At 55.9% G+C, this 13,155-nt stretch overlaps 1 protein-coding gene across 2 annotated transcripts; it reads right to left on the bottom strand.

Moving 5' to 3' along the window:
- Positions 1–737: 737 nt before the first annotated feature.
- Positions 738–12,316, bottom strand: ZBP1 (Z-DNA binding protein 1). Of its 2 annotated transcripts, none has more exons than XM_066235181.1 (8): positions 12,086–12,316; positions 9,032–9,253; positions 8,310–8,375; positions 7,813–7,986; positions 6,620–6,787; positions 5,361–5,564; positions 3,875–4,114; positions 738–2,736 (listed from the first exon to the last, which is right to left on the bottom strand). In XM_066235181.1, the coding sequence occupies exons 1-8, from the start codon at positions 12,114–12,116 to the stop codon at positions 2,591–2,593; spliced, it is 1,251 nt and encodes a 416-aa protein (XP_066091278.1). In that variant the 5' UTR covers positions 12,117–12,316; the 3' UTR covers positions 738–2,590. The 2 variants fall into 2 exon arrangements, with proteins under 2 accessions (XP_066091278.1, XP_066091279.1); XM_066235182.1 differs by having other exon boundaries at positions 8,310–8,372.
- Positions 12,317–13,155: the final 839 nt, after the last annotated feature.

The raw sequence follows: 13,155 nt of genomic DNA, 5'->3' as shown, positions 1-13,155 counted from the left end.
CACGTAAGCACGTGTTTATTTGGCACATGTGTGCCTCTCTATTTTTATCACTTAATGTATATATACTGACGTAGCAAGTTAACTAAAACAAAGTTGATTCACGTTAGTCTTATGTGTGAAGCCATAGTGTACCCGTGGCTACTGATAAAGTTCATTTACACCACTGTAATTTTTACGAATTTCAACAAGGAAGAAATGCTACAGAAGCACGTCTGTCGCATCCACCATATTCCTCGGACTTAGCACCCTCCAACTATCACTTGTTTTTGTCCTTACAAAATTTTTTGAAGAGCAAAAAATTCAAAAATGAAGAAGATATCAAACAAGCATTGGTTCAATTTTTCACATCAAAAGATAAAAACATTTTTCAAAAATAGGATATACAAATTGCCCTCACACTGGCAAGAAATCATTAATAATAATGGCAATTATATTATTTAATAAAGTTTATTGATGTAAGAAAACTTTGTATTTTGTTTTTTGGGGTTTTTTTTTTTGTATTTTTCTGAAGCTGGAAACGGGGAGAGACAGTCAGACAGACTCCCGCATGCGCCTGACCGGGATCCACCCGGCACGCCCACCAGGGGCCACGCTCTGCCCACCAGGGGGCGATGCTCTGCCCCTCCGGGGCGTCGCTCTGCCGTGACCAGAGCCACTCTAGCGCCTGGGGCAGAGGCCAAGGAGCCATCCCCAGTGCTCGGGCCATCTTTGCTCCAATGGAGCCTTGGCTGCGAGAGGGGAAGAGAGAGACAGAGAGGAAGGAGGGGGGGGTGGAGAAGCAAATGGGCGCTTCTCCTATGTGCCCTGGCTGGGAATCAAACCCGGGTCCCCCGCATGCCAGGCCGACGCTCTACCGCTGAGCCAACCGGCCAGGGCCTGTATTTTGTTTTATTCCAAAAACAGACAGAACTTTCTGGTAGACCTTATATAATTCAATTTGAGTAGAGCTTCTCTGTAATTTACAGGCTACTAACGGTCCCATACCTGCCCACCATACATACTCCCCCATTTTAAGCCACATAGATCCACTGATTACACCTTGTCCTCCAAACATTCTGTGAAAGAGGCAGAGAAGAATTCTTGGTTTGTATGAAATAGGAACAGATGCACAGAGAGGGTTAAATGACCGTGCGTCGACACAAATCCACGGAATGACTCAACTTCATGACCGTCTCTCAAATGAAGTGCTTTCTCTTTCCTTCAATAAAGAAAGCCCTTCCGTGTTCAGAGAACCCTAGGAAGAAGCACCCACACCCTCTGCCTGAAGTAGACACCTGCCCTTTGCCAGCTCAGCTCCTTTCCCCGCCCTCTCCTTCCTGGGGAATAGGTCCAGGTGGATGACCTCACTTCCCCCACCACATCAGTCAATCAAAGTACTTTCTTCTCCCTGATTGGTTCAAGAGTCAGCGTGTGAATCAGGCTCAATCAATCAGAATCCGCCCTGGAACCTTCTACCAGCAGTATTTTGCTTGAAGAGTCTCCTTTCTGCTTCGGTTGCTAAGTTGGCAGGCCATGAGTCTTGGGCAACTGGTGGCCACACAGAGTCAGAAATGGAGAGAAAGGGGCCTAAAAATAGTGCTTGAATCCCTGGATCCAGCCATTCCTGAAGCGAGTATCCCTAGATTTTTCTATTGCATCAGAGAATAGATTCCCCTTCTTAAGACTACGTAGCTGAGTGTCTGTCATTTGCAGCCCAAATGCTCCTGAATTACTTCCTAAACTCTTTTTTTGCTGTAAGCTTCTAATGCTGTCGGTCTGCCAAAACCCCACAGGTGAGGAGTTGTATCTGGGCTCACCTGAGACCAGCAGGGAAGCTGGGGTAAGGAAATAGAACTACCTTTGTGAGAAGGTCATGGTGGTTTTGGAAAATCACTTCTAACTTCTGCGACAAATTCCTCCTTCCCACCCCTGCCCCCTGCCCAACTTCTGGGGCAGCAAGGTCTGTGTGCCCAGAGAAGGGAACATGGGGGGGTGGGTGTACTAGTGACGGCCAGGAGTGGGGGATGGACACATTTAATCATTCTCTGCTCTTAATGGTAGCTAGCCAATTTTCTTCCTGAAGAGACCAGAGTTGACCTTCACCTCCAGTCCCCATGAACGGCGGACAATACTGTGGCAACACATTTATGACGAATTAATGACACAGAGAGGAAGTCTCACTGGCGGAATGAGCATTCTGGTTTGGGCTGGTGGCGGGAGCGCAGGCTGGGCTCGGAGATGCTTTCTGATCGTTGCTGACACGGGCCTGGTTAACCACAGACCTTGGGGAAGCTTGGAGGCATGCAGTGGGTTTTCCGCTCACCACAGAGGGAAGACGCGGCCAGAAGCTGTGAGCCGCAGCTGATTTCAAACTCCTAGACTTGGTGGCGCACCGGATACCCCAGGCGAGGGTACCTTGGGGGCCCAGGTCCCCATGGTAGTCGAGATAACTTTGCCCCCTGTAGGCTGAGCAATTTCAGCCCATGGGACAAGCCCCTACCCCACACCCTGCCACTGGTGGCTCTCTCCCAGCACCTGTCAGAGTGTTTTGCCCTGGGGCTGTGTGTTCTGAACCCCACGTCCTCAGGACCTCGTGCTGAGGTCAGTCCACTCAGGGGCCGTCTTCTGTGGCACCTGGACCTCTGCTTTCAAGAGTCACAGCTTCCAGATGGGCGGAGAACGTGGACATGTCGGGATCAGCCTGGCCAGCGTCGTGAGGGAGCTCACCTCTGGGCTCTGCAGCTTCAGACTGAGGGGCTGGGGAAGAGAGCGAGCCAGAGGTGCGTGTGAGCCGCCTTGCCTTGACTAGCCAAGGCAACTTTGTTCACCAGGACCCAGGCCACTGTCCTCAGACACAGGCCTGGCCTCATGTCCCCATTTCAGAGGCCCTGTTCTTTCTAACCTGGACCATTACAGCAATTCCCTGCTTCCCCCAAACTCCCCCTTTGCTGTCCCCAGATTGTCTTCATGGAGACTCTGAAACTGTGCGTTGCACCTGCTGAAACCTTCCAGCGGCTCCACAGCTCACTTCAGATAAGATCTGAAAATTTCTTTCAGGCTTCCTAGCTCTGAGAGACACTGCCCTTGCTTCTCACCCCCTTGCTGTCTGAACAGGTCACCCTCGATTCCCACCTCAGGGCCTTTGCACATGCTGTTGCCTCCACCTGCACTGCTGTCTCCAGATCTTTGCTTGGCTGCCTCAGGTGCCTCCTCCTCCAAGAGCCTTCTCTATTGCCTGGCGAAGGCAGCTCTTCCCATCGTGGCACTGCCTGTCGCTCTCCAGGTTTTCTGTTTTGTACAGTGCTGGTCTTTCTTTGGAAAGCTTGATTGCTCTGTGATTTGTCTCTATTCCCTACTGGACTACAATCCCCATGAGCAGGAAACATTTGTCTGGTCTATTTTGCTCGTGACTGTCTTCCCCGGTGAGGGAGCATTTGAGGGTGATGGTGGGGATAGGATCGGTGAATGCATTCCTGAACTGCTTCTTCCTAAAATCTGAAAGATGGCAGGAGGTGGCCACCACATTCCTTTTTGGGAAGAACCAGTGGACCGTGTGACTAAGGGCAGATGGGTGAGAATAAAGAATGAGTATCATGTTCTGGAAGGTTCCAAGGAAGGGCAGTGTCACAGGCACTTGGCCTGAGCAAGCTATTCTTATTGTTATCATTTTACAGGTGGAGAAACAGGCTCAGCGCTCAGGATGGGTTAGGTCTCAGGTTAGAAAGATCTGAACGCACTTCCTCTAACACCGTCTTTACTATATGGCACTGCACACCCCCTCCCCCAGACCCCGGGAAGTCGAAGGCTTGTGCACGGCTGCTGATCGAACGAATGAACGAACGAATGAATGAACGAGAGAGAAAACGTGCAGGGGTCCCACCGCGCCCAGGCTCACCTGTGGCCTCTGTCGGCGCCCCAGGGGGCCTGCTGCCGTCCTCAGGCTCCGCCCCTCCCCTCAGGCCAGCCGCCCCCAGGCTGACGCTCATTCTGTTGCTGTTGCCAATGGTGGTCTCCTCCAGGGAGCAGAAACTGATGCAGACTCTCTGGGCCACGTCCTCTTTCCCCTCGGAGTGAGGTCCCGGTGTGGGCACTGGGATTTCGAACGAGGAGTCCGGGCCATCAGTGGCGGCAGAGACTGTGGGTCAGCCGAAGAGAGTTGCCGGGATGGGTGTGAGCAGCTGGGCGGGGGCCCGGAGACTGACCCCCAGCCTGGCGTTCAAGTCCTCCATGGCAGTCTCTTCTCCCCGAATTCCCCCCCGCCGACCCCCCTCTGTGTTGTCCCTGCACACTTTGTCCACCTGCCTGGGCTCCAGGCTCTGCGGCCCCCTCCCTCCCCCGAGGTGGGCCAGCTCGGGTCCCCCTCCTCCTGCGGCCCAGCTGACCTGGTCCGGTCCCCCTCCTCCTGCTGCCCAGCTGACCTGGTCCGGTCCCCCTCCTCCTGCTGCCCAGCTGACCTGGTCCGGTCCCCCTCCTCCTGCGGCCCAGCTGACCTGGTCCGGTCCCCCTCCTCCTGCTGCCCAGCTGACCTGGTCCGGTCCCCCTCCTCCTGCGGCCCAGCTGACCTGGTCCGGTCCCCCTCCTCCTGCGGCCCAGCTGACCTGGTCCGATCCCCCTCCTCCTGCTGCCCAGCTGACCAGCTCGGGTCCCCCTCCTCCTGCTGCCCAGCTGACCTGGTCCAGTCCCCCTCCTCCTGCTGCCCAGCTGACCTGGTCCGGTCCCCCTCCTCCTGCTGCCCAGCTGACCTGGTCCGGTCCCCCTCCTCCTGCTGCCCAGCTGACCTGGCCCTCCAGGCTGTCTCTGGGACTCGACCACCTCTCCTCCGTCGCCTCCTGCCCCTCCTTCCTCTGCTGCCCGCTGCCCACTGCCCGTGCCCAGCAGCCCAGCAGCTTGAGCCCCCTTGCTGTCGGACCCCCAGTACTCCCCCAACCTCCGGAAACTGTGTCCCTGGCTTTCCTGTGCCAGGCAGGACTCTCTGCTGGCTTTCTCCCCCGGCCTGTCTCTGGGTTACCATGACCAGGAGGATCACCCTGGGCCCCCTGGTCACCGTCAACAGTGCTCGGTAGGGCACCAGGTAGTTAGGGGGCTCCTGTCCTCCAGCCTCCTGGGATGCCATCCCAGCTGGCCATCTCTGTCCCAGCTTCAGCTGGCCCAGTCTCCGCTGCTGCATGCCCATTGCACAGATGAAACCACTGAGGTCTTCTGAGGGGCTCAGGGGTGGGAGCCAAGTGCTAGCCTGAAAGCCCCACCCGCTCTGCTCGGTGGCGCAGACCCTGGTGGGTGGACAGGAACTTCCTCCCGTGCCTTTCTCCCTGCAAACTCCGTTTTAGGTTCCGCCCAGTGAAGAGCTAAAAGGGGTGGGCTGGCCTAGGATTCGCAGCTACCTGGGGGGCTGATGGAGGGCCTCTGGCCAGGGTCCGTGGCCAGTGTGCTGTGAAGGGTCATCTCATTGCTGTGTCCCAGCTGGACCCGTCTGAGCACGGACCTCTCCACGCAGATGTCCTGGGACCCCCAGGATTCAGCCAGGGAACCCTGAGTTGAGGGATCAGCTGGTACCGGTGGAGGGAGGTAGAGGGGAGCCGTGGAACCTGGCAGGAAACACAGGAATATGACCTCTGACCTTCACTCCCTGACTCTCCCAACTCGCACACACATGAAGCCCTGGGTGGACTCTATCAGATAGGTGGGCCCAGCAGAACAGTTAGCTGGGGGTTCCTCGTGTTTCTATGACTGGTGCCCGGGATGACCTTGGGGCGCTCACAACCCAAACAATGAGCACATCCTGGCTTCCTGGTTTTTCTTGGTCCTCTGAGCCCATCGGGAGACTCCCCTTTGGGTGTTAATACATCTTAATGAGTGCTCAGAGCGTCTGACACCTTTATTTTCTCAGTATTTATTTTTATGGTGACCTCCCTGGTTTTCAGCATAAGGTAATGTTATACAAATTTACTTTAAAATGAATTTGAGTAGAATGTAAGGGAAATAAGTTAAGAACATTAATAATCGGACATGGGCGTGGCCAGAACTGGGCAGGGGGAGCTCAGAGGACTGAAGTTGGGCAAATGTTGATCTAGATTCTAGAACAAAGTTCCTCATCTCAGAGTTGGAGAAATGGAGGCCCGCAATGGGTTCTCTTGAGGTCACAAGGAGTGTTTTCAACTTTGGGGCTGATGCTGTCACTTGTGTCCTACGGCTGGACTGAGGGGTGGCCCTGTCCCCTCTCACTACAACGTCTGGCAGGACCATATTTCATCAAAATTAGGATGCCACTGGTGAGACGCATTCCAATTTCTGAGATGTTAAAATATGGGAATAAAACTGTGTCTCAGAATAAACAAAACACTGCAATGACCCCTTGTGTTATTCTACTGAGGGACAGTGAACTGAACTGCTTCTCATGGAAAAATATTAGGTCCCCTGGAAAATGTGGCAAAAGGTATCAGAATGAAGGGAAATCAGGTGGGGTTTGATCCAGGTGCAAAAAAAAAGACATCCTTGTTTTCAGGAGGCCAGGATGGAGCACCTTGGAGATCCGAAAGCCGCCCTTTCTCCTTGGCGAGCTGAGTGGCCCTGTTCCCTGCACCCACCCAAACAGCGGCTGCCCTCAGAGGTCCCTTCCTCTGGTGTCTCTCGGAGGACTCACCGTGCTCCCCAGAGGCCGTCTGTCTCACCATGACGTTCCCATGTCCAATCTGGATGGCTTCAGAGTTCTGGACGGAAATGTGGCTGTTTGGTCCGTTCTGACAGATCATGTTGATTGGGTTTTGTTGGTAAATGACTGTGGCGGACTGACTTATTTCCCTAGAATCTTCTGCAAAATAGATACTTCACTCAATCCCTCTGCACCTCTCGAGGAGTTAGAGGTTCCAAAGGCCAGCTGGCAGCACCAGAGTCTCCTGGAAACCTCGGAAACACAGACTTCCAGGTGCCCAGCCCGCGAGAGCTGGGTCAGTAGGTGCTGGGTGGGACCCAGGAACTGGCACGTTTGACAGATGCCACAGGCATCTCTGATGACCCTCCCTTGGACATCATCAGTTCAGGTCACTCTCCCCGTGTGTCCTCCACCAGCCAGGGAGAACCGAGGGTCTCAGCGAGAAGGGACGTCTGCCCCGCGTGGGCCAGGTGGGCCCTTGCCTGGGGCTTTGCTGACCGCCCACACAGGGCCACATTCCCACCTTCGTGGACGACAGGCTCTTGTGGGCACCCTCCTCCATTAAAAACAAACTTTTAAAATGACATGTTATGAACTGCATTAGAAAAAAGACAAATATAATTTAGGCTAGAGTCATTATTAGCTATTCATTATTATTATAACGCTCACTTTTTTCCTTCGGATTTTAAGAGACATCAGAACACTTCTGCGGGCTTGTGAAAGGATTGTGGGCTCTAGGCCCTGTGCCTGATGCCCCTTATAGATAAGTCACCCTGGGACACCCCTGCAGCTGGAGGAAAAGCCCAGCTTGGTCTTTTCTTCCAGCAACTTCAAAACTCCACGTTGGGCCAAGGGCTTACAGAAGACTGTTAGCAGATGCAGGCTGAGCCTTCCGCCCGGGGCTGGTGCAGTCAGGAGCGGACCGCCCCCTCCCAGCCCCTTGCTTTCTGTGAGTACACCTCGGCCACGCCTTCAGGAAGTCCTCCCTTGTCATTCCCCCCAGTATACCCCTTCCTCCTGGAACCAGTGACGGGGCCAGCAAGACCACTGCAAGTTTCTGGCAGGTTCTGAAGGTTTGGATCAGGTCAAGTGCCTAACAGGATGCCCAGCCAGGACCAGCTGCTGGGCATGAGGGTGTCTCCTCCTCTGCCCTGCGCAGGTGTGGGAAGCAGGGGAGAGCGTACCTGGTTGGTAAATCGCCCAGGCACGTGAATTCTTGTCGTAGTCCAGAAGGCGCTTCTCCTTCATGGTATACAAGTCCGGGTTGACTTCTTTTGCCGTCTTCATCCCCAGGGACTTGGCGATGACCAGGGCCTTACAGGGCCCACCGGATTCCAGAAATGTGTAGATCCTTTCCTCTGGGAGGCAGGACAGCAGATGGGTAAGGAGGACCCCCAGGGTCTGCGTCTGCTCCGCTGCTCACCAGCTGTGTGACTCCGGGCGGACCCAGCCCCTCTGTGCCAGGCCCCTCCCCTGCACAACCTTCATAAACGAACTGCACAGAGTTGCCTGAGGACCACTGTGGAGGCGGAGTGTGGCCTCTGAGCACTTTGTGGGAGCCTCCCAGTGGGTGGGTCAAAGCCCTCGAACACTCAAACATCTCAAGTGGCCAAGGAGAGTTTGGGGGTCAGAGGAAAGGGGACCCTCGTTCCAGGACCTGTAAGGAAATCGGGATGCTTACGCTGTTCAGTGAGCTGAGAGCCATGTTTTTCCTGAGCTGCAACGGTGTCCCGCTGGGCCCTCTCTGCTGGAGAAAGAAAGACGTGTCAGGGGCGGAGGAACAGGAGAGGGGACAGAGACTCTCCCAGAATCTAGGGTTCAATAGATGTGACTTCAAATCCTGCCCTGCCCCCCTTTCCAGCTGTGGCTCCCCTGCCACCTCACTTCTCTGGGGCAGGGGGTGAACCGTGGGCACCAGCAGCCCATTGTAAGTACTTGACAAACGTCGCTCTTCTGGTCTGTGGCCTACTGAACTAGATAAGAGTATCGAACGTGATAGGTTTGTTCTGTTATTTTTATGATTATCGCTGTTATTGTCATCTTCATTACTTTCTGTTCTTCTTCTTATATTTCGCTGAGCACCTACTATGTGCTGCCATGAGGTTATCGCTGTTATTGTCATCTTCATTACTTTCTGTTCTTCTTATTATATTTCGCTGAGCACCTACTATGTGCTGCCACGAGGCTGAACCCTTTGCATCTAATCCTCTTGCAACTCTACAAAGCAGCCCTACTGTGATCTCCATTGGCCGGAAAAGGAAGTCAAGGCATGGGGAGGGGACATTATGCACCCCCGAGGGGCAGAGGCTGTGTTCAAACCCAGGCCCAAATCCAGGCTTGCCAGTGGCCGGGGCTGCTGGTGCTGGGTCCCACCTGCCCGCCCCCCCCAAGATGGCAGGTTACCATGGCAGGGCAGGGCCAGCTTTGTGGGAGCTGTTTCTCCAGTTCCGCCCTCGCCCAAGCACCACATGGCGAGGCCCACAGAGGCCACTTGCAGCTCTTCCTTCATTTGGTAGAGAACTTGGTTGACTTTCTTCTTGGTCACTTGGCATTCCTTTGCCAGCTGGGCAGTCTTCACAGGGGAGCCAGCATCTCTCAACACCTGCAGGATCTTCTGCTCGAGGTCTGGGAGAGGAGAGGGGCAGGGAGAGAGCTGAGTGCCCCACGTGGCAGCCTGGACTGGAGGCTTGAAGGCAGGGGAGGCCCCTGTGACAGGGGCCTGGGGTAGAGATGCAAGCAGACATCTGCCAACAAAACTTCTATTCAGGCCCTGGCCGGTTGGCTCAGTGGTAGAGCGTCCGCCTGGCGTGCAGAAGTTCCGGGTTCGATTCCCGGCCAGGGCACACAGGAGAAGCGCCCATCTGCTTCTCCACCCCTCCCCCTCTCCTTCCTCTCTGTCTCTCTCTTCCCCTCCTGCAGCCGAGGCTCCACTGGAACAAAAGATGGCCCGGGCGCTGGGGATGGCTCCTCGGCCTCTGCCCCAGGCGCTAGAGTGGCTCTGGTCGCGACAGAGTGACGCCCCGGAGGGGCAGGCAGAGCATCGCCCCCTGGTGGGCAGAGCGTCACCCCCCTGGTGGGCGTGCCAGGTGGATCCCGGTTGGGCGCATGCGGGAGTCTGTCTGACTGTCTCTCCCTGTTTCGGCTTCAGAAAAATACAGAAGAAGAAGAAAAAAAACCCTCTATTCAGCGAGGGGCACGTGGGCTGGTTAGAAATGACCTGGGCTGGACAGTCTGGTAGCCAGAGGAGGTGCCAGGCTTTTCATGTGTCCTCCACCTGCTCTGAGTGGCTCCCGGGCAGGAGGACACTTAGTTCTCAGGGGTCCTCAGAGCAGAGGGGAGTGGAGGGGGCAGGATGGGAGAGTGAGGGCCGGAGAGCAGAAGAGAGGGGGAGGGGAGTAAAGGGAGTGCAGGGGAGGGGAAGGGCAGTGGGATAGAGACCCCAGCCCGGGAGGCATGCCACTGTTCCCAGATACCAGCCTCCTCCGCCCTTTGAAGGTGGCCTTCCCCTTAAGCTCGCCATCCTCATCAGGGGTGTGCCACTCATCCAAGCCGGAAGCCTGACAGGAGAAACATCTCTCTCCCTGGTGCCCCCCAGGGAGCCGAAGAATGCTGCTCCTGGCTCTCTCGAGTCCCCTCTTCTCTGCTTCCGCCTCTTCCCGGGCAGGGTCCCACAAACCAACTTTCTGCCGCTCTGCAGAATGTGTGAGGACAGGATGGTGCAGACACGGCGCCCCAGCACCCGGGGAGCTGCAAAGGGCCCGTATGGGTGGCAGCCTAGCCCATCGCCAGGAACTGTCTGCCCCCAAGAACCCCAAGGGAAATGCAAAGTAGGGCCCTTCTAGGGGAGGTCTGGGTCTCCCTCCAGGGTGGTGGCCCTGTCTGATCCTCTGCCTCCTGGGTGTTTCTCAGGTCCTTTGGTGGCAGGGAAAACCCAGGTCTGGACTCTACAGCTGGAGGCTGCAGCTTGCCTTTGAGGTCAAGTGTTGTTGTCCTTGCCAGGCAGGTGAAGTGCAATTAGAATACCTGGGCATGCCCACCCCTTCACCCATCTTTGTACAATCAACCACACACTTGTTTTGCCTTGTCTTGCAAAGAGGCTTTTGTTTTGTTTGTATTTTTCTGAAGTGAGAAGAGGGGAGGCAGAGAGACAGACTCCCGCATGCGCCCAACCGGGATCCACCCGGCATGGCCACTAGGGGGCGATGCTCTTCTTATTTGGGGTGTTGCCCCGCTGCTACAGGAGCCGTTCTAGCGCCTGAGGTGGAGGCCATGGAGCCATCCTCAGTGCCTGGGGCCAACTTGCTCCGATGGAGCCTTGGCTGCAGGAGGAGAAGAGAAGGATAGAGAGAAAGGTGAGGGGGAAGGGGAGAAGCAGATGAACGCCTCTCCTGTGTGCCCTGGCTGGGAATTGAACCCGGATTTCCACTCTACCACTGAGCCAACTGGCTAGGACCGCAAAGAGTTTTGATCCTTGAAAAGCTTGCCCCTGGGTGAGCCTCCTCCTGCCCTCCACCAGCTCCCTGACTGCAAAGGAGAGGTGAGATCCTAGATACGCATGAAGGAAGGCCGGCCCCATAGTGGGTCTGGCCTGATGGCGGGCCCCGCCGCAGGCGCTGAGACCTCTAGCAAACAGGAAGTTGTGAAATGGACGAGATAAAAATCACGAGTTGGTAAGGAAAGGAAAACCCACCAGGAAAGAAGTAAAAGTTGGTTACCAAGTGCCCTTGACCAGCACCCGCGTATCCCACTTGGGGAAGTAGGACAGGAACCTGGGAACCAGTCTGGGGCCCTGGGCACACCCTGCCCTCACCCCACCCCAGCAAACCCTCCTCTTCTCCTTTGTGTTATCTAAGGGCTGGCTGCCTGGGGGTAAGTCCCAGCTCTGCCACCTTCTAGCTGAGTGACTTCTCCGTGCCTCAGTTTCTCCGTCTGTGAAGTGGAGGTAATAGCAGCTACTTCAAAGACGGTGGTGAGGCTCAAATGAGCTAATGATAACAACAATCACCCCCCCCCCAACCCTGCCCACCCCCACAGCCCAGAGCCCCGGAGGCCCTACAACACAGCCACTCACTCCCAGCAGTGACTGCTGCCGAGGGAAGAATGTCACAGGGGAAACCCACACCTCTTTTCAAGGCGACTTCTCTTGTTTCTCAAAATGAATGTGAAGCCGAGCACTGCCCCCCCCAGTGAGTCATTTCACCTCTCAAGGCCTCAGTCAATCACCTCGTGCATGAATGGAAACATCACTGCGCTCACCACTGAGGGTGTCGTGAAGTGCCTGGCGAGGTGTTGCCAGGTGCCCAGGGCAGAGCAGGCCTGTGGGCCAGCCTGTGCTCTCCTCCTTTCCGGGTGCTCCAGGGTAGGGTCGCCATCATGGCTATGATCTGGGCCAAGCAAAGGAGTGCCAGTCTCCGCCCCACCCGAGATCCCCACTGTTCCTTGGAAGGAAGGAAATACCTGTCCCGCCTGGGTCAGCCGCCTGGGCCATGCCGCCAGCAGCTCCTGGGCGCCCAGGGAGATTTGCGGGCGTGGTGGCCGGCTCCTGCTCTGTGGCCCTGAGAGGGTGGGCCAGGGCGAGGATGGGTGTTCTTCTGCGGCCAAGCCTGGGGCTTCTGGCAGCTGTGACTGGAGGCTGACTCCGCCCAGCAGGTGTCAGCTGTCCACACCCCAGAAAACAGAGGCCCAGCTAGCCCGAACTGATGAATTTTGTGGAGAAAAAGAAAATGAAACTTTCACGTGTGTCTTTCGAAAGAAACAAAATCGAAAGCAGACTTGGTGAGCCAGAGGAAGTAGGGCGGCGGCTCTGGTAGATGTTGGTAAGGAAGAGCCGAGCAAGGCAAGACTAGACCCCCTGGGCTTGGGGGTCCCCGAACTTCTAGGCGCCCATCGAGGCCCCCCTGATACCTGCACACGAGGCTGAGCCACCTGGGTGGGTGGATGAATGCCCGTGATTGTATATGTTTCAAAACGACAACTTTTTTATTTATTTTTATTTTTTTTGTATTTTTCTGAAGCTGGAAACGGGGAGAGACAGTCAGACAGACTCCCGCATGTGCCCGACCGGGATCCACCCGGCACGCCCACCAGGCGGCAACGCTCTGCCCACCAGGGGGCGATGCTCTGCCCCTCCGGGGCGTCACTCTGCCGCGACCAGAGCCACTCTAGCGCCTGGGGCAGAGGCCAAGGAGCCATCCCCAGCGCCCGGGCCATCTTTGCTCCAGTGGAGCCTCGGCTGCGGGAGGGAAAGAGAGAGACAGAGAGGAAGGAGAGGGGGAAGGGTGGAGAAGCAGATGGGCGCTTCTCCTGTGTGCCCTGGCCGGGAATCGAACCCGGGACTTCTGCACGCCAGGCCGACTCTCTACCACTGAGCCAACCGGCCAGGGCCACGACAACTTTTTTAAATGAGCACCTACTATGTGCTTTCAAATCTCATGTGTACCTCTAACTCACCTACAGGATAGGGACTGGTACCGGCCTCCTTACTCAGAGGGGAAACTGAGGCTTGGGTCAGTTGGAAATGCTTGGGT

The sequence above is a fragment of the Saccopteryx bilineata genome, chromosome 6, assembly GCF_036850765.1.
Source record: "Saccopteryx bilineata isolate mSacBil1 chromosome 6, mSacBil1_pri_phased_curated, whole genome shotgun sequence".
In the NCBI taxonomy this organism is placed as follows: Eukaryota; Metazoa; Chordata; class Mammalia; order Chiroptera; family Emballonuridae; genus Saccopteryx; species Saccopteryx bilineata.
This window is presented reverse-complemented; position numbering and strand designations above follow the sequence as displayed.